Consider the following 22,155-nt stretch of genomic DNA (forward strand, 5'->3'; position numbering starts at 1 on the left):
CAAGTGCCAATTCCTATTTAAATGCATACAGCTCAAACACAATTTGTGTCGCAATTTATACCGGCGTCTTCACAAAATAAACTTTATAACAAAGCCAAGATTGTACTATGTAACTATATCTTAAATATATTTTAAGGATAATTTTCGTGTCTGAAAGTGCCATGAAAATGTAGTTGTCGGCAAACTCGACTTTATACATCCATACTGAGACTCATATTCAAAAGACTTCTTAACACGCTTTTATTAGCTTCACCTGAAACTTAATATGTAATCGACTCCTTTCGACTTGATTTTGACCCACTTTAATCCGACGGATTTCATTCTAATTTTGTACACTTATCAAGGTCCGGTGACAATACAAATTATTATCCTGTTAAGGATGGCCAGGATCAAATATTTCCTGACGTAAACTAACAGACATCTTTACACACGATTTCAGCTTTAAAGGGTCAGTTTTCATTCAAGGATTGGTGACTTAACAATAATTTCATGAGTTTATCTTATTATCGACTAAACAAGTTATAAAGCACAGCTTGTCGCACGCCTGACGCAGGGCGCCGCGGCCGTTCGTATCACAACGACAGAAAATCACTTCGCGATGCAATATTTTAACTCCAAAGATTATATTTAACACTAGCTCACGCCCACGACTTTGTACGTGCATCCCCGTTTTTCCCCGTTCCCGCAAGAATTTCGGGAAATCCTTTCTTAGGGGACGCCTACGTTATGACATCTACCTGCATGCCAAATTTCAGCCCGATACGTCCAGTGGTTTGGGCTGTGCATTGATAGATCACTATATCAGTCACCTTTGAGTTTTATATACATATATATATAGATGAGGAAAAAAAATAATGTTTATGAAAAATTCAAGCTAAATAACGTATTTAAAATGATAAGAATTTGTACCGTATTTCTGTAAGTAAAGAGAAAAGATTGCAGTAATAAAAGCAAAAAAAAAAAGTTATGAAAATACTGATTACTGCAACGTCTTTTGTATAAAGAAAGTACCTAACGGTGCGGCCGCGACGCACAAGCGGTTGTTTACGTTATACGTGAAGGAAAATGGCAACGTCGCACGCAGCAGCTGCAAACCGCGGCGCGGCGTTGCCGCTTGTAGAATTAGTTTATTATTAAGTATACTCTTGGGTGGTAGAAAGGTTGTATTCGGTATACGGGTATATTTACGTTAGGTATGTTTTACGTGAAGCAAACCGGCAACGTCGCACGCGGCGACTTTAGACCATGGTGCGGCGTTGTCGGTTGTGTAGTTATTCTGTGGTGGTAGGTGGTAGGGACTAGGCCGTTACAGTTGAAACAAAATGTAATATGAATCAAATAAAATTAATAGAAAAAATAATTTATTTTAATAATAAAAATATCGAATGTTTAATTACCACAATATTATTTACTGTTCGTTTAGTACTACGAATTTAAACTTAATTAGTATAATAATTATGTCATTATAATGATCGAGAAAGCTTTAATTTATTATTTAATTTAATAGGGACTTTTTTTAAATATTATTACATTATAAAGTACGATTCAATAAATTTGGAGAATTTTGGCTTTCCACATAATTTATAGGTAATAATATAATATTTAAGATACAAAAAAATTAGTGGGTCTGCCAAACACTGAAGGATACTATTTGTACATTTAATTACCATTTTGGTCTGTTCAATAAAACTCCATAAATCATATTACAGCTTTTATTTATTCTTTAATATACAATATACAGTCAACAACTTAGCATACATTACCTTAATAATAAATTAATTAATTATACATTATTCTTTCGAATTTGGTGCGATTTATTGGTTTTATAAAAAATGTATCCTATTAAAAACATGTGAGAACGGACTCTTCCTCGGCTATTAAGAAAAAATAAAAATATGTATATTATTACACATACCAAGGCAAGATTGGAAAAATCAGACCAAATTCGAAAAAGCTTACGTCAAAACCTCCAGCCCGGTTTTTACGTAAGAACAATTACACTAAAAAGTCAGTGACTAGAACGTTTCTTAAAATAAAGCTTAAAATCAATAATTTAATACAAAATTAACTGATATAAAATACTGTTGAAGGTAGAAAATGTGGTCCAGTAGTTAATTGTTGTAACAAAATATGTTGGACTGCCTGTGAGCTCAAGCCGAGTTACGAAGCACTCTCCTGAAATTATAAATATAGTTTAAAAACTAAAAATACACGCTATAAACTTATTAAATTATTGTATTGTCACCGATCTTTGTTAAATTCAATCCGTCCGTATAAAGTGGGACAAAATGTAATCAATAGGTGGGTAAAATGTTTTATATTATTTAAATGAAAATAAAACCGGCACTCCCTCGCGTCGCTCGCACTCGCGCACCGAGGGTTCCGTGTAAGTCTGTTTTTTTAAGCTATTGCATAGCTTCTGTCGCGGGCCTTGAGCGCGGGCCTTGAGCGCGGGGACCGAATCGAGAAATTCCGTAACGAAAAAACCTCACGCTCCCCATTTTTTAATATTTTGTTCTGTAAATTTTTCACAATAATTATTCCTTTATCTGTGCTATAATTATAACGTTGCTTCGTATCAAATTTTAAAATTCTGTGTTCACTGGAAGTAAGTACACTGTAGGTTTTAATTCCCTTGCGAATGTCGAAACTTGATTTCATTTACAGTATAAATGAAGTCTATACTTATATTTTGATTGCGTTGCCTTATAAGTTTGATTTTTTCACAGCTTAACGGTAGACTTGAGTATCAATATAAATTTCACCGTGATACGCCTTCTTGAGAAAACTTCTTGAGAGACAGACAGACGGATAACAAAGTGAACCTTTATAGGTTCACCCTTATGGGTTCCTTTTGAGATTCGGAACCCTAAAAAGATTTTTAAACCATTTTTGTTGATTTTAAAAATGTTGTGTTGATTTAAATACCGGAAGGAAGTTAGCGCGGAAAGTTTATTTTTTTTAATTATTAATATCTCAAAAAATTGCTCCTTAAATGCTCCATCAGAATCTGTAATTGCTCCACTTCTATAATTATTAGTTTATTTTTAATTAATTTAAAAAAAAATCCAAATACTGAAAACTTGATTTCCCTCTAGAATGAAAAATATTCACTTTTCATAGAAAATTTTTTTGCAAAAAAATTGCTCCCGATTTGCTCTATCAATTACAAAAAAAAATATTTAATTTTGATAATTTTTACAATAATTAACTGAAAAACTATGTTTGCATAGTAAACTACTGCGCTGTGACGTCATCTTATTATTGTCGTTGCGACGCTTATGGGCCATATTTACATGTATCAGCACTGCAGCGATATCTATTAAGACCTTAATGTTTATATTTTCTTATTTATATTATTTACTAGATTTCCGCCCGCGGCTTCGCTCGCGCAGTCAAAGAATAGCCCGCATAGTTCCCGTTCCCGTGGGATTTCCGGGATTGCGTCATTTTCTCGAGATAGCTTATGTCCTTTCTCGGGTATCAAAATATCTCCATACCAAATTTCATGAAAATTGGGTCAGTAGTTTAGGCGTGATTGAGTAACAGACATACAGACAGAGTTACTTTCGCATTTATAATATTAGTATGGATATATAATATAATAAATATATAATATAATAAATATATAATATAATATATAATTATATAAAGAATTATTTTTGACAATAGGTTTTACATAAAAATTTTACTTATGACATAAATTAATTATTGAGTTTCATCTAGCAAAAGTTGAAAGAAACAGATATTATTATGTATTTAAAATCATTCTTATTATAGGTTTATTTATAAACATTTCCCTACCCATCCCTAAACTCGCATATTACGTTTATTCATATTATTAAAACTTCAAGTAATTTTTAATTAATTTGTGTTTCAGTCGCTTGTTTCATCTTTCGGTGTCAAGTTGCTATCGTTTGCGGGAACTATGCGAGTTTTCCTTTGAAAACGCGGGCGAAGCGGCGGGCAGAAATCTATCTAGTAAATAATATAAATAAGAAAACATAATCAGTCTACAGATATCGCTGCAGTGCTGATACATGTAAATATGGCCCTTATGCGTCGCAACGACAATAATTGATGACGTCACAGCGCAGTAGTTTACTATGCAAACATAGTTTTTCAGTTAATTATTGTAAAAATTATCAAAATTAAATAATTTTTTTTTTGTAATTGATAGAGCAAATCGGGAGCAATTTTTTTGCAAAAAAATTTTTTATGAAAAGTGAATATTTTTCATTCTATGGGGAAATCAAGTTTCCAGTATTTGGATTTTTTAAAAAATTAATTAAAAATAAACTAATAATTATAGAAGTGGAGCAATTACAGATTCTGATGGAGCATTTAAGGAGCAATTTTTTGAGATATTAATAATTAAAAAAAATAAACTTTCCGCGCTAACTTCCTTCCGGTGTCAAAAAGTTTGGATAATTTCTATAAACATAAATTTTCACAATAACAGGAGGAATGAGATTGAGCAAAGTTCAAAGAAGGAGGTTTTCAGCAAATTCATTAATTTCTGTAAATATACCTCAGTTAAGGTCGTGATAATAATTATATATTATGATGATAATTTTAATGAAGTAAATAGATGGTTTGCGGCAAGTATAGTGTTTGGATCTTGTACAATTATGTTAAATTTTTTTTTGGTTATTTTATAATATGTACTATACTGTACTGTATATACTATTTGTTACTTAAAATATATTCATTGGAGATGTGTGTGATGAAAGTTTTTAAGTAATTTTTTTTACGGATTTCAAATAAGATTTTTCAAAATTTCTTAGTTAATTCCATTATTATTCCTTCTAACGTATCAATGTAGAGCACAGAATATAATATTATAATTAATACTATGAAGAGTGATCTTTTTCAAATAATAATTAATTTCATTTAAATTGTCTTAACCGAAAGAGTTAGATTTTTAGATGAAATTATTCGATCGCCGAGGTGAGGTCTACGGCGTAGCCGCGGAATGGCGTAGGACGTTGATTCGAACGCGGGTCTTACAAATAGAAAAAAAAACTATCACTTGCCGGCATCACGATAACTTCTTTTATTATTTTTTTTTCAGATAAGCATGTATAGTTAAATAAGTTCTCGTGTAAAATTACACACAAGGTCACCCTATCGCACATGAGTAAAGAAACAGAGACGGCACGTGCGCTTCATAATACTACAGATTACTAAATATGTAGTTACTATACATATAAGCGCGTCGACCGCTTAAACTACTGCAATCATACGCACGTATGCCATATACTAGCCTATACTACTTGCTCTGTGACGTATGCGTGTTAGAGCTAGCGCGCAAGAGCAACTATTGTCTCCGCAACTATTTTGTCTCTCCCACCTATGGGCTAGCATGAAAGTGTGCGCACGTAGCGACGCAACTCCCCATAGAGTTGATAGGAGAGACAAAATAGTTGCCGAGGCAAAAGTTGCTCTTGCGTAAACGTCACGAGCCGCAACTGTCAAATGTGCCCGTGTGCGGTCGCTCGAGTTGAAAAATGCAGGGCTGGCACAACGAACGCGCATTTACGAAATTGTTTGAAGTGATCCAAATTTTACCACAACTGTAAACTTAATATGCCATATGATTGCTTCTGAATTATTATTTAAAACGACATTCACAAAATTTATTTATATGTCGCAATGATACATTTATATGTACTGAGTTTAGTAGTAGGTATGTGTTGTGCTGTCCCTGATAAAATATTACTGTTTATTTAATTATTTTTTGTCAACTCTACTAAAACAGGTAAGAATTTTGCACGCCTCTTACACACTTTTCAACTGTTCGTATTCTTTCTCTCATGGTTTTGGGTGCGTGTGCTGCCCACGAGCCTGCTCAGTCGCGGGACTCACCTCTTGTAAGCGTGGTGCGGCGCGCAGTCGCACAGCTCGCGCTTCCAGCGCTCCAGGTCGCTGAGCGGCGCTGGCGCGCGCTTGCCGTACCGACTGCCCATGAAGAACCTGACCACAATAATGCCACTCAAACACACTCGATTATTGAAAATGTGACAGAGAGAAAAGTACAATGACACCACATCGCGAAATAATGGCTCTAATGAAAACGCGCACAACGCATTGTGACAATCAGAAACACCACATCGCGAAATTCGTGTTTAATGTCTCCAATGAAAACGCTTACGATGTTTTGTTTAGAAACAGTAAATTATTCGAATGCATTTATAATTTATATACTGTGAATGATCTAGAAATAAGTACTGAGACACTTAAATAATAACAAAATATCATCTACAACAGAAAATAAAAATAAATACAATAAACAAAAATTATGCTCTACTGTATGTGTGACGTCATTATACCTATTTGTCGTTTCATCCTCCGAGTCGCCTTCCCAGCGACGCATCCTGCACAATGCACACACACATATTTACAAATATATCATACTAATACAGAAAGTGTGTGGTTGGTTACTCTTACTTCAAAATTTGGATGAAATTTTACAGGATTATAGGTAGGTTATTACTCGATTTTGCAGGCGGGTTCGTCCGCGGGTGAAACCGCGCTGCACAACATCTAACAAGTAAATTATAAGATTTACCTTACCAAATTCAAATTAAAATTCATTTATTAATTGTTAAGGTAAACGCAGGTATTAACGACCCCTCTAAGGCAATTTCAAAATCAACCATATTTTTTAAGTATACTGGTTCTTCTAAAGATTTATAATTTCATTTTATATGCTAGTGTTATGTATAAAAAATGTATTTATTGAAGCAAATACATTCTAATAAAGGATTATCTTGTAAAAAATAATTTACAATGTGACTTAGTCGATTGTTGCTATTACCGACCCATAAAAACGGCTGTGAAGCTATTAACGATTTTTATGCAGCTATTCCCGATCGTATGTGAGAGGAAGCCTTTTTCCAGCAATGGAATGTATAGAAGCTAGTGATGATGATGATTACCGATCTTAATAAAATGAAATAAAAATGCAAATATATTCGTATTTTTAATTGTAGTTATTTTTAATAAAACAAATGAGTACTTTTTAGTAATGAACTAAATAATTATAAACTTTTAAATTAATCAACATAATACTATTAATATATGTACATATATTAAATTAAGGATTTCAAACTCTAGGATATTTCGTTATGCTATTTGATTGATTGCTTCGGCGAGTTGTGTTTTACTGAATACTTTTCGCCGCTTTCGTGGCTCCATATTTCTGGAAAAAATATACCTAATTATATGTTTTATGTTAATTTAACCTAAAAACCTAAAAATATAATTTTTTTAATTTTTTAAATTTAACCTAAAAATATAATTTTTAATAGGCACCTATTATGTCATAAAAGTAATAAAAATATATTTGCACGCTCAATTACGAGCAGAATGTTTAAGGAGCAATATTATCTGTATATACAAACATCTTTATTCTACATTCTGCAAATAAAGCAATTTGAATTTGAATTTGTAGATGAGAAACTAAACAATCTATATTCGATCGGTAATAGCTTCCTATAGTTGCTATTGCCGACCCACATGGGTCGGTATTAAAGTATGTAAGTATAAACCTAAATTGTATTACCGACCCATAAAAAAATGGTTATTTTAATTCATTTGATCATCAGACTATAAAATAGATTATAATTGATTAATGTCATACAAAATATGAACAAATGCATATTGTTTAAACAAAAAAAAAACAATGATTTACTTCTGTAACTATTCGATAGGGATCCTCGAAAATATCATAACTTTGTATAAATTGACAACGCTAAAAGACACAATACTAGACAAAAAAGTTTAGTCGCTAATAGATTTTTATGAAGACTCATAGCTTAGATTTAAACTGGTCCATAAAACCACTTGTGTTAGTGTGATATAATAACATAAAAGAAAATAAAACAAAAAGTTACGTTGCTGCCATTGCCGACTTACGGGTCGTTGATACCTGCCGCGGCTTAAACTGGTGAAGCTAACACCGTCCCATTTTAATTTTAAGTTTTATCGTTTCAAATTACTTTTTATTAATAAAATGTTGTAAGAAATGAAAAGTTGACACTTAAATACATTGACATTTAGTAATATAAATTAAAGTATAGATGTCATTTGTTTGTAAATGTCTTAAAAAGATACTCACAGTACTTACCCGAAGGAACAACGGAACAGTACGACACGTCCTGCTTCCACGCTACCCCGCAGCAACTTACGCATTTTAACTCTTTTTTGCTCAGTTACTCACTCTAACGTTAAAGTATACGATGCTCAAGTAATAAATTCGTGTATAACTTTGCCTACCTATAGCTAGAATAGTTCTGGAAACGTTTAAATTTCGAATTACTTTTATAGGTCGGTAATACCTTCAGATTTTCGATGGGTCGTTGATAGCTGCGTTTACCCTACATATTACAAAGGTACATAATTATTAAAAAAACTATATTTATTTTTTAATATTCAGGACGAGCTAAAGGGATACTTGACCAATTACCATTATTAAAATAAAACGTTTTTCACAAGCGACAAGTTAATTAAATTCAGATTTACAATTAATTAATTATTATTAATTGCCGCTGATGAGGTTTCATGTGTGGCCTTAAGACGTTAAGGCGAAGCGCGCTGCGCACGTAAGGTGAAGGAAACGAGTTCGAACCCCTCCTCAAATCGAGATTGTGACTATTCTTATAATTATTATTTTTTTTTAATTTTGAACACGCTTTTATGAGCTTCACCTCTGTTTGTATGTAACCGACTCCTTTTTACCCACTTTACAATACAGATTTAATTCAAACTTTGCACACTTATTAAGGACCGGTGATTATACAATAATTTTATGTGTTTAAGTGTGATTTTTGTAACTATATAAATTACTAGTCGTCCGCCTCGGCTTCGCCCGTGGTACATATATCGCAATAAAAGGTAGCCTATGTCCTTTCTCGGGTATCAAAATATCTCCATACCAAATTTCATGCAAATTGGTTCAGTAGTTTAGGCGTGATTGAGTAACAGACAGACAGACAGACAGTGTTACTTTCGCATTTATAATATTAGTATGGATTTGCTTGAAGTGATTTTCAGTAAAAATGTATTAATTAAATTGCACGGTGCAATGAAACAGATTGGTTTCAAATAAGTTTAATGCGGCTATATACATTACGAGCAATCACCGTAACTGCCGCGGGCCGCAGCAATCAAACGTTTAGCATCGTTTCGCCGAGCTTGTTATGTCTGTGACGTTTCCAATGCTGCTTTATTTAGAAGCTTTTAATTATCTTATTAATTTATGTATTTTTAATGATTTAGAGATATCTTTGGTTTTCTTTAAATTAACTATGATGACTAGATGGACTAGGTAGGTATATACCTATACTGGGGACATATGAAATTGCCAAACCTGGCCAATTTTTTAAGTGGGACTAAACAATGGAACTCTCTCCCCGCAAATATCAGAAGTGCTCAAAATTTGAGCGCTTTTAAATTTTAATTAAAAAAATTATTATTTATCTCTTGTATAATTTTGTGTAGCTGTCGTATTTACGTTTATTTTTATTTGTTGTTTTATTCTATTTTTTCTGATTCCTTCTTTAATGCATAGTTACTAATGTTTATCTTGTACATAATTATGTATATTCTATATGTGCTATGGATATGTATTTGTATGTGTATTTATGTATTTATTGTATGTATTGTAAGTATGTAAGTGTATATGTATAATTATTTATTATAATTATTATCGGTCAATTAAGCAAAGCTGGCATGTTCACAGTACTCACACTTATGCATTTTCGCTTACAGTATGTTCAAAAATAAATGCGGCTCTAGTTTCATTTTAGAAAATATTCAAGTTTTAGACTGGCTTGCATATTCGCTCGTCTTTTAATTCTATTGAATATGCTTAGGATATGTCACAACTAAGCGCTCTAAAACTTTTTCCGCAAAATTTAATTACGGATCAACAACTTTACGAACACTTCCAAAGAACACATACCGCAAACGCAATAAGACATTGGTATTCAATTTTAAGTAAGAACAACCGATATCGTTTGTAAATTAATGTAAATGGTGATAACTCTGATTATTAATTAGTAATTTGATTTTTGAAAAAAAAAAATGCCGATTTTAGTCAAAATTTATATTTTTCTAACAAGATCCTTAACATCCAAATTTCCACCTTGGTGAGAAAAATTGACATTTCTATTGATTATGAACAAAAAATTAAATGATTTTATTAAATACTGTAAAATAGTATATAATTCTTAGATATTCGTACTACACCAATTACATCACCCTGTATTTATAAACAATTGCAAAATATGACACATACATAGGCCGGGAGATACTGACACAAAATTTCGGGTCATTTGTAACAGAATGGCGGTTCTACAGAGGTCTTATTACGCAATGACAAAAAGAAAAATGATGGTCAGAACGCTGGTACCGGCGGACTAGTCGCGTGGGCGTAAGTCACACTCGTCGGATAAGTAAGACCCCTCTAGACCGCCATCCTGTTACAAATGACCCGAAATTTTGTGTCAGTATCTCCCGGCCTAACATGTGCAATGTGTAAATGTGTTGACGTTCCAGCTCTTCTTAATATACTTTATATCGCATTTGTGTATTTATTTTTTTCATTATTTTTATGTATTTTATATTACTATTAGTAAGTAATTATGTTTGCTTTGTATATGTCTATTTTGTACATTTTTCAATGTGTTAGTATTGCCTTATTTTTGCTCACCCACATCATATTGTTATATTTCCTCTGATTGTTGGGTTGCCTGGTAGAGATCGCTACCTAGCGATAAGGCTGCCCTTTGCTGTTTCTGTAGTCTTGTTTTTGTTATATGTGTTTATGTATTTTCAATGCAATAAAGTATAATAAATAAATAAAATAATGTTATTATATTATAATAATATTATGTATATACATATATTCTATTGTGATGCTGTCGGTGCGCATGGCGAGTAGGTACAGTAGTTCAACAGTTGACCAAGGATTGATGAGTAATAACAAATTAAATCAACAGTAGAACAAATAAACAACCAATTTCTGTATACTCAATGGACATTCTCTTGGGCTTTATAAAATAAATATGTAGCTATCCGCCCGCGTTTCAAAGAAAAACCCGCATAATTTTCGTTCCCGTGGGATTTCCGGGATAAAACCTATGCAATGTGTTAATCCAAGTTACCCTCTACATGTGTGCTATATTTCATCGTAATCGGTTCAGTAGTATTTGCGCGAAAGAGTAACAAACATACATACACATTAGGTACACATACATCCATCCTCAAAAACTTTCGCATTTATAATCTTATTAGAACAGTATTATTGATATAAATAAATATAGAAGTACATGCAGAGCTTACCGGTCATTCCGCGAGGTGACGAGCGTGTGCAGCGAGCGGCCGTAGCGCCCGCCCAGCCAGAAGCCGCCGCCCACCTTCGCCTCGCGCTCCTCTGCGACACAACACATTGCAATCAAGCCTTACGTATGTTACACACTAGTTGTGCTCCGCAATTTTACCCGCATTGCTCCGCTCTGTTGGTCTTAGCGTGATGATATCTGATGCCTTCCTCGATAAATGGGCTATCTAACACCGAAAGAATTGTTCAAATAGGACCAATAGTTCTTAAGATTAGCGCGGTCAAAAAAATAAACACTTCAGTTTTAAAATAACATAGATTTAACAACTAATGAAGTCGCAACGGAACGATTTTATTAGAAGATTTTTGTGTCTATAGATAGTAATCAATTGTAGAGAGTGACATAGGTTATTTTTTACCGGGGTAAAACACAGGGGCGAAGCCGCGGGCCGTAAGCTAGTTATATTATAAGTTAAAAAGTGTAGATAGGTTACCAACACAACATTCGATCTTCGAAAACGGCACGCTAACACACACACAATTAGATGTCAAACTAAAATGGCATGGCTACTATTTTAAGCGAAAAGTGACAACTGAAGTAAATTCTGGCTCACATTCTGGCTAATTAGCCTATCCACACCTTTCTAGTTTCTAAAAACTTATGCATTTTCATTTTTAACTACATTAATCAGAAAACAATTGATATAAAATAATTAACAATATTTGGACCTCTCTCTCTCTCACACACAAACACAATATTGTGAAGCAAAATAAAATAATTATAAAGAGGAATAACTAGTTAATGCTTTCACACTTAGCTTTCACACTTTAAAATATTATTATTATTATAATATTAATAAAATACCTCGCTTATGGTCAGCGACCGCCATGGCGGCGCAGAGCAGCGCGATCGCAAACACGTGCGCCCACATCTCACCCACGTCACAGCACTGCTTCACGAGCTAGCGTACAGTAAATACGTTCTTATATAAATTTTTCACAATATCACAATAAAATATAATTATATCGAAGTTACGAGAACTTCACAGTGAACGTCGAGCGTGGTCAATGGCAGACTGACGACAATGTTAATTATTCAAATTTGGAATTTCGAATCAACAAGAAAATACTATCGTTCTTTATTCAAATGCAATTCGAATCCCTTAATATGTTCTCTCTTGTAGAGAGCTAAACGGCGGGAAATAAAACATGATAATATTATTTCCATAAAATAGATACCTATACTTTTTAAAAACGTTCTAAGAAAACGTTAGATAATAGTAAGTAAATTATTTAAATACTAAACAAAGAAATTTCAATGAAGACCGAAAAACTGATAATTAAAAAAAAAGAAACGGAAAAACAAAACTTAACGTAGCGAAAAAAAATAGTGCGGGGAATTTGAATTTCGAAATACAGATCCATGATCACTGACTAGACAATATTATTATTATGATAGGGCTGCAAATCACGATATAAATTTATTGAATTTTATAAAGATTTTATATCTCAGTCCGTATCATCACGTGTCGACTTTCTTCCGAAGCACAAAACTGGTTATTGTAAGTACCTACTTTTATTTATGGATCCTAAAATAACAGCTGCCCTTAGCTTACGGGCACCAACGGCCGAAGCTATTTTAATACAATCCGCCCTTTAGCAGCAAATTATTAAAACAGAAAAATACTAAACTCGCAAACAAAACTGCCCAAAGTTATTGATTCTGCTCCCACCAACACGATTAACATATCAAATACAGATCGACCTTTCCTTTATTAGCATTAATGTTTTAATATTTTGACTTCTAATTAGATAACTTGCCAACTTTTAATTAATATGTTTTTATTTGGATTTAATTAACGGCGGTCGCGGCGAGGTGTCGTGGGTTAAATAGGTGTTAAAAGTTTGTGACACTTCATTAATCAGGGACTGAATCAAATTATTACTTACTTTTAAAATATTTTAAATGAATATAATGGTGTACCCATGGGGTGTACCTGCTACTTTCCTCTGTTCGATTCGCTTTTATCACAGAGCAAGTTTATGTACTTTTATAATGAGTCGTAAAGTCTTTAATCTCAAACACCTGTTACATGTCGGTTATAACTTTTGAAATTAGTCAATTAGATTAAAAGCTTTTACTATTTGTTATTAATTTAAAAATAAAATAAACTATTATTTTAAAACGATTTAAAGTTATTTAATTTAATAATTAATATAGTTATTATAAAATAATTGAAAGAAGAACTGTTTCAAGTTCGAATCGTCAGCGACAAGAAAAAAAAAACAACAAACGTAGTTTATAAACAGTAAAACAGTTGATGTTTCAGGACGTAAATCGGAAGCTACATAGTTCCGTTGGTTCGGGCCTCTGCCGACTGCAGGCTGCAGGCTTTTTGTTTCATTCTCGATATTTCACTGAACAATTAATGATCCTTTTCTCTGTTTATCGTATCGAAAAGTAATAAAACAACATTATATTAAAATGGAAATGTAAGAAAAATTATCGACTTAAAACCTTTGAAACTTAAATTAAAAGTATTATTTGAAATTTTATTATAAAATATGCAAAGCTTATTGTTAACTAGCTTCCGCCCATGACTTTGTACGTGCATCACCGTTTTTCCTCGTTCCCGCCATAATTTCGGGAAATCCTTTCTTAGGGGACGCCTACGTTATGACATCTACCTGCATGCCAAATTTCAGCCCGATACGTCCAGTGGTTTGGGCTGTGCGTTGATAGATCACTATATCAGTCACCTTTGAGTTTTATATATATAGATGTATATAGATATACTGTGTTTCAGTAATGTGACGGAAAAGAACATTATGTTTTCCCAGTCTGATAAGTTTTCATTTCTCCGCTTGTGTTGCTCTTAAGAGTGGGTAAGTATATAGCAAAATAACCAACCTTCTACCAGATGATACGTATAATATTAAAGTACAAATCTAAAAAATAAAATACTTAGATGATATTTTCGATAATTCTGTTTGATCGAAAACATAAAATATTAAAATTGACTTGATAAAAAAAAAATCATGAAATTACCTTTAATTTTCACACTTTTACGATTTCTACCTAACATCGTAATTACATATTATTATGGTTTTTTTCCATAAAAAATGATATTTAATATTTGCGAGGGCTTTGTCTAGGCATTTTGTGTAATTACTTTTAGTTTTGGTTTTGTCACAATAAAACACGGACACGTAACATGGGTATAGCCTTCCTTGAAATTAATATTTTTTGTTTTATGGCATTCAAATGCTTTATAATTTGCTTTATAAATATAAATTTATAAAGAATAGAAAAAATTCGATCACGAGGCGGGACTCGAACCCGCATCCTTCGCGCCATTCCGGGGCGGATGCCTGACCAATTCAGCCATATGAAACACTTATTATGGACTGGACATATGTTGAGAGATAAGGAAGAAAAATGGACAAGGACTATTAAGAGAATGGTACCCCCGTGATGGTATACGAAAATGAGGAAGACAGTTCAAGGGGTGGGAAGACGATATTAAAAAGATAGCTGGCCCGGAATGGTTCAGAAAAGCTATAAAAATAGAGCGAAATAAATAAATAAATAAATAGAAATGGAAATCCTTAGGGGAGATCTTTGTCGGAAGACAAGCTGCTATAGAAGAACCAAGTTTGCGGATTATATAGATTAACAGCTAATGTAATAAATATTAAAAACGTTTAAAATAATATACAATATAATATAGGAATAAAAATAAATAACGAATAATGTCAACGGCATGTAATAGTGTAAGATATTTGTAATAGCTTGTAATGTTTTTGCAGTAATAAAGGCTTATTTTCAGGGGCGTAGCTACCGCCGTATCAGCCGTATCAATTATAAGGGGCCCCAGGGCCAAGGGGGCCCCCAACGTGCGTAAGCAAAAATTACTAAAAACTTCCCAATTTTTTTTTCCGAAAAGACAAAAGTCAAAAAAAACAATTTTCTGGCCTCCTGTGTGTATATTTAATTTGAATTGTTTGCAAAAATTTTGGAATAAGTGATAAGATTATATTGATGAATAAATATTTCTTTTAATTTTATGCAAACATTTTTTTTTCTTTTGTGAGAAATCACCCTTCCTAAGGGCCACCAAACAAATTTTTATACGGGGACCCGCCAAGGCAATTTTATTTTTATTTTATGGGGCTTCTTAATAATACCAAGCTAACTCGTAACTTTGTAAGTAACGTGACGTGTAAGTAACGTGATCTACACTTTTCGACTAAGCACAACTCAGAGTCAGATAATAGATATTTTATAAATAAATAATTATTGTTTCAACTTTCTACGTAACACAAGAAATGCTTTTCATTATATTATAATAAGTATTAATATGTCGTTTTGCTATATACTCGTAAAATATGTAAGTTACTGTTGCATTGGCAGGAAAGATAAAGGTGTTATTAAATCGCTCATGAAAAAAATAAGTAGAGTACCTACTCTACTTATTTTTTTCATGAGCGATTGACTTAGGTAATTTTGGATTATAGAATATAAATTCAACTTTACAAAACAGGAAACAGGAAAATTATTCTTGTAAAGAGCTTTTCGATAAAAAGTAAATGTAGTTAAGTTTTCTAAAAATTAGGGAACTACGATTGGCACACGATAAAATAATAATGCAAAGCATAATAATATTATTGTTTCGACAAACTTGAAATTAAAATACATAATGTTTTTTTTAACTGACAAAAATTACAATTACAAATAAACTGAAAATACGACTAAAAAAAATAATATTTATACATATTTTGTAATTTAGGTATATCGTGCATTATTTACTTACAAAATCCAATGACGTGCACGCAATACACAACCAAAGCCACAGGTGTTACTGCCGTCTCGATGGCGCATTTTCTTTTATATACCTTTCCCATGCCTCCCCCCCCCCGCCCCCTCTCACGCCTGCACCCCTTCAGCCATACCTGGAATTATTATAATACATAACAATTGTTTGATGATGATCGCTGACTTTAAACTATTACGATAATTTAATTATGCTTTTTTGTTGTAGATAAAATACAAATTGAGATACATTTTGTAAATGTACTATAATTATTGTATATATTGAATAAATAAACTTTTACCAAAAAATATGTTTTTATTTGTTCCCGACAATCTCTGGAGTTTCTTTATTGCTAAAATTTATTAATTTTCAATTGTAGAGCTGTTAAAATTAAATTAACTAACACAAATGTATTTCACAATGAAATCTGTTTTTAATTTATTTCTAAAATTGTGTATAATGTGCACACATTTTTACGCATGTTTTTGCATATTTTTGGCGTCTATTTACTAGTGCTACACTACATGAGCTTTAGTGAGCTACACTTTCACGTTAGGTCAAGTTAGGTTTCTGTCAAAGAATAAATACAAAGTTAGTTAAGCACAAATTCACTTTTTTGAATACATAATATAATTATGTATTCTCTACGAAAGACCGCGTATCGATTGCGATTATTTCTTTTATATTTCCGATTTCTTTGAAAATAAAAGAGTGTTTCCTTTATTTAATATAATAAATAAGTAGGTATTACAATTTGATAATGTTACGATGTTGCGATATTTCCCTGTTCCCACCCTGTAGGTATACAACCACAAACATGGTTTTCTTTTGATAATTATTGTTGTTTTTTGCACTGTGAGTGTAATGTGTTTATAAATTATCTAAACTAATATTATTATAAAGATGAAGAGTGATATAACCTAACCTAAGCTAACCTTACCTTTTTAGAGACCTAACATTTACTTCTGTAACCTAACCTAATCAAACCTAAGCTTTTCAGAAACCTAACCTAACTTATCAAAAACCTAACATTTACAGACACCTAACCTAACCTAATCAAACATAAGCCTAACCTTTATTACTGACATGCCCGGGAATTGAAAAAAAATAAAAATTTAAAATTAATACCTAGTAAATTATTCCTCAAATCGATAGAGTTGATGATAATTTCATTCATTTCTCGTACAAATTTTGTTTTAAGAAATAGAAACATCGATTGTTGTATCATCTTTACAGAGGTTTTGTAGGAAATAATCAAAACTTTAAATTATAAAGACTAGTTCTATATAAAATAGTCTTGCCCAATATTTAAAATTTACGGATATACCGAAACAAAAGGTTTAAATGAATTTGTGTTAATTGAATTCAAGAATTTAAACTACACTACAATTATTAAAAATTAATAATTTTTAGTAATGAAGAACCTCCAGATATAGTCGGGAAGAAATAAAAAACACATTAATTGATAACAGTTTATTTATTCAATATAAAATATAATAATTATACATTTACAAATATGATAAAAAAACCACCAATCAGTCTATTTCGCATACTGTGCCTCGGATTAAATCACGCATGCTCGCTCTGAAACATAAAATTCATTATTATAAGAATAGGTAGCAAACGTTGTTCTGCCACTCTTATCACTTACAGGTATGAAAAATAGATGTTCCGATTCTTAGACCAAACCGATATGCACACAAAATATCATGAGAATCGGTCAAGTTATTTTGGAGGAGATTAACTGGTTTATCTACCAACACCGCGACACAAGAATTGTATATACCTATTAGAAGGAGAATGTAACAGATTAACTATACCACACCCACACCACACCATTATATGCAAAGTAGTTTATTATTTTAATATATTTGAACAATTACTAATCGACATAAATAATTATTTTTATCTCCTTCATTATTTTGGTTAGGTTAGGTTAGGTTAGGTTAGGTTAGGTTAGGTTAGGTTAGGTTAGGTTAGGTTAGGTTAGGTTTTTTTTTTTTTTTTTTTTTTTTAAAAGCACCCGCCATCTCAGGGTGTTGTATGCTTTCCTCTGGAATATTGTCCAGAGATGTTTATTTTGCTTTCAATCAAATAAATATCAAGAATTTTTTATTAACAATTAGGCCTAAATAATACAATTTTAAGTAAAAAAAATACAAGTTAATAATTTACAATTTTCCAAATTAATACTAAAACATAAAAATTACATAATTAAATATTCCTTTTAAAAACTTACATTAATTAAAACATTGCAATGGGAACGTTAGGTTTTTTTTTTTTTTTTTTTTTTTTTTTTTTTTTTTTTTTCTTTTTTTAAAAAGCACCCGCCATCTCAGGGTGTTGTTTGCTTTCCTCTGGAATTTTGTCCAGAGATGTTTGTTTTTCTTTAATCAAATAAATACAACACTATTATTTATTAATACATTAGGCCTAAATTAAAATTACAATTACATATGAAGTACAAATTAACAATATCCATTAAAAATTTAAGATACAATATTAAAAGATCACGTTTAAAACAAAAGATTACAATTAAAATATTACAACACATATATATTACTAATATTACAATTTACAGTCAAATTTCCAATAATAATAAAATACTACAATTAAACATTACATTTTTAAAACTTACATTAATTTAAAACATTAGAATGAAAATAATAAAACAATACGGCACAACACTTATAAAACTTAACCCTAATATCACAGTAGCTTATCACAATTTCGTTTATTCACCACCCTCACAATTCTTTCGCAAAATTCCAAAAATTCAGTCCTCGTATTATTATCCCCCAGGGCCGCAGGCAGATTCTCACCCGTCATCGCGATGCCCAATTTTTGCTCAATAACATATCTATCTCTTGCAAAAATCGGACACTCGAGCAACAGGTGAGAAACCGTCTCGTCGACTCCGGGCTGACACAGACACGATGGATTCTCCTTCAGCTTGAATCTGTTCAAGTAGAAGGCGAATCCACCGTGTCCAGTCAGTGCTTGTGTGGTGTGGTGAGTGATGTTTATTTTCCGAACTATTTTGAATGCAGCAGCAGCGCTTGGGAAAAAGAGCTTCGTGCCTCCAGCCGTCTCCCCCACATCGTATCTCCTGTTCCATTCCCCGATCGTATCCTGTCTCAAGATACGCTTGACGAATGAAACAGGAGGTTAGGTTAGGTTAGGTTAGGTTAGGTTAGGTTAGGTTAGGTTAGGTTAGGTTAGGTTAGGTTAGGTTAGGTTAGGTTAGGTTAGGTTAGGTTAGGTTAGGTTAGGTTAGGTTAGGTTAGGTTAGGTTAGGTTAGGTTAGGTTAGGTTAGGTTAGGTTAGGTTAGGTTAGGTTAGGTTAGGTTAGGTTAGGTTAGGTTAGGTTAGGTTAGGTTAGGTTAGGTTAGGTTAGGTTAGGTTAGGTTAGGTTAGGTTAGGTTAGGTTAGGTTAGGTTAGGTTAGGTTAGGTTAGGTTAGGTTAGGTTAGGTTAGGTTAGGTTAGGTTAGGTTAGGTTAGGTTAGGTTAGGTTAGGTTAGGTTAGGTTAGGTTAGGTTAGGTTAGGTTAGGTTAGGTTAGGTTAGGTTAGGTTAGGTTAGGTTAGGTTAGGTTAGGTTAGGTTAGGTTAGGTTAGGTTAGGTTAGGTTAGGTTAGGTTAGGTTAGGTTAGGTTAGGTTAGGTTAGGTTAGGTTAGGTTAGGTTAGGTTAGGTTAGGTTAGGTTAGGTTAGGTTAGGTTAGGTTAGGTTAGGTTAGGTTAGGTTAGGTTAGGTTAGGTTAGGTTAGGTTAGGTTAGGTTAGGTTAGGTTAGGTTAGGTTAGGTTAGGTTAGGTTAGGTTAGGTTAGGTTAGGTTAGGTTAGGTTAGGTTAGGTTAGGTTAGGTTAGGTTAGGTTAGGTTAGGTTAGGTTAGGTTAGGTTAGGTTAGGTTAGGTTAGGTTAGGTTAGGTTAGGTTAGGTTAGGTTAGGTTAGGTTAGGTTAGGTTAGGTTAGGTTAGGTTAGGTTAGGTTAGGTTAGGTTAGGTTAGGTTAGGTTAGGTTAGGTTAGGTTAGGTTAGGTTAGGTTAGGTTAGGTTAGGTTAGGTTAGGTTAGGTTAGGTTAGGTTAGGTTAGGTTAGGTTAGGTTAGGTTAGGTTAGGTTAGGTTAGGTTAGGTTAGGTTAGGTTAGGTTAGGTTAGGTTAGGTTAGGTTAGGTTAGGTTAGGTTAGGTTAGGTTAGGTTAGGTTAGGTTAGGTTAGGTTAGGTTAGGTTAGGTTAGGTTAGGTTAGGTTAGGTTAGGTTAGGTTAGGTTAGGTTAGGTTAGGTTAGGTTAGGTTAGGTTAGGTTAGGTTAGGTTAGGTTAGGTTAGGTTAGGTTAGGTTAGGTTAGGTTAGGTTAGGTTAGGTTAGGTTAGGTTAGGTTAGGTTAGGTTAGGTTAGGTTAGGTTAGGTTAGGTTAGGTTAGGTTAGGTTAGGTTAGGTTAGGTTAGGTTAGGTTAGGTTAGGTTAGGTTAGGTTAGGTTAGGTTAGGTTAGGTTAGGTTAGGTTAGGTTAGGTTAGGTTAGGTTAGGTTAGGTTAGGTTAGGTTAGGTTAGGTTAGGTTAGGTTAGGTTAGGTTAGGTTAGGTTAGGTTAGGTTAGGTTAGGTTAGGTTAGGTTAGGTTAGGTTAGGTTAGGTTAGGTTAGGTTAGGTTAGGTTAGGTTAGGTTAGGTTAGGTTAGGTTAGGTTAGGTTAGGTTAGGTTAGGTTAGGTTAGGTTAGGTTAGGTTAGGTTAGGTTAGGTTAGGTTAGGTTAGGTTAGGTTAGGTTAGGTTAGGTTAGGTTAGGTTAGGTTAGGTTAGGTTAGGTTAGGTTAGGTTAGGTTAGGTTAGGTTAGGTTAGGTTAGGTTAGGTTAGGTTAGGTTAGGTTAGGTTAGGTTAGGTTAGGTTAGGTTAGGTTAGGTTAGGTTAGGTTAGGTTTTTTTTTTTTTTTTTTTTTTTTAAAAGCACCCGCCATCTCAGGGTGTTGTGTGCTTTTCTCTGGAATATAGTCCAGAGGTGTTTTTTATTCTTTTAATCAAATAAGTACCAAACAGTTTTTTATTCACATTAGGCCTAAATTAATACAATTTAAAATAAAAAATACAAGTTAACAATTTACTATAACATTTCCAAATTAATAATAAAATACTAAAATTAAATATTATTACATTTAAAAACTTACATTATTAATACATTGCAATGATAATAATAAAAAACGGGATAAAATAAATGTATACAAATAAAGTTTAAAATACAAATTAATAATTCACAATGAAATTTCCAAGATAATAATAAAATACTAAAATTAAATATTACATTTTAAAAAACTTACATCAATTTAAAACATTACAATGAAAATAATAAAACAATACGGCACAACACTTATTAAACTTAACCCTAATATCACAGTAGCTTATCACAATTTCGTTTGTTCACCACCCTCACAATTTGTTGACAAAACTCTAAAAACTCATTTCTCGTCTCGTCCCCCAGGGCCGCAGGCAGATTCTCACCCGTCATCGCGATGCCCAATTTTTGCTCAATAACATATCTATCTCTTGCAAAAATCGGACACTCGAGCAACAGGTGAGAAACCGTCTCGTCGACTCCGGGCTGACACAGACACGATGGATTCCCCTTCAGCTTGAATCTGTTCAAGTAGAAGGCGAATCCACCGTGTCCAGTCAGTGCTTGTGTGGTGTGGTGAGTGATGTTTATTTTCCGAACTATTTTGAATGCAGCAGCAGCGCTTGGGAAAAAGAGCTTCGTGCCTCCAGCCGTCTCCCCCTCATCGTATCTCCTGTCCCATTCCCCGATCGTATCCTGTCTCAGGATACGCTCGACGAATGAAACAGGACACAGATCGTAGTCGGGTTTCCTCTTCGACCCCAGAGCGGCCTCCTTGGCTAATTGGTCCACTCTTTCGTTCCCCCTTAGCCCTGCGTGCGCCTTAATCCAAAACAGAGCGACCTCCCGCCTCTGCGAAGCAGCTTTTCGGAGGGCCGCCCTTGTTTGCA

The 22,155-nt window shown here is 33.1% G+C and overlaps 1 protein-coding gene across 3 annotated transcripts; it reads right to left on the reverse strand.

The window, feature by feature from the left end:
• Nucleotides 1-1,698: 1,698 nt before the first annotated feature.
• LOC123704042 lies at nucleotides 1,699-16,336 on the reverse strand. 3 transcript variants are annotated; one of them, XM_045652295.1, is made up of 6 exons: nucleotides 16,162-16,336; nucleotides 12,213-12,309; nucleotides 11,350-11,440; nucleotides 6,333-6,377; nucleotides 5,869-5,976; nucleotides 1,699-2,175 (listed from the first exon to the last, which is right to left on the reverse strand). In XM_045652295.1, the coding sequence occupies exons 2-6, from the start codon at nucleotides 12,277-12,279 to the stop codon at nucleotides 2,151-2,153; spliced, it is 336 nt and encodes a 111-aa protein (XP_045508251.1). In that variant the 5' UTR covers nucleotides 12,280-12,309; nucleotides 16,162-16,336; the 3' UTR covers nucleotides 1,699-2,150. The 3 variants fall into 3 exon arrangements, with proteins under 3 accessions (XP_045508251.1, XP_045508252.1, XP_045508253.1); XM_045652296.1 differs by having other exon boundaries at nucleotides 16,158-16,336; XM_045652297.1 differs by lacking the exon at nucleotides 6,333-6,377.
• Nucleotides 16,337-22,155: the final 5,819 nt, after the last annotated feature.

Source organism: Colias croceus, chromosome 28, assembly GCF_905220415.1.
Source record: "Colias croceus chromosome 28, ilColCroc2.1".
Classification (NCBI taxonomy): domain Eukaryota; kingdom Metazoa; phylum Arthropoda; class Insecta; order Lepidoptera; family Pieridae; genus Colias; species Colias croceus.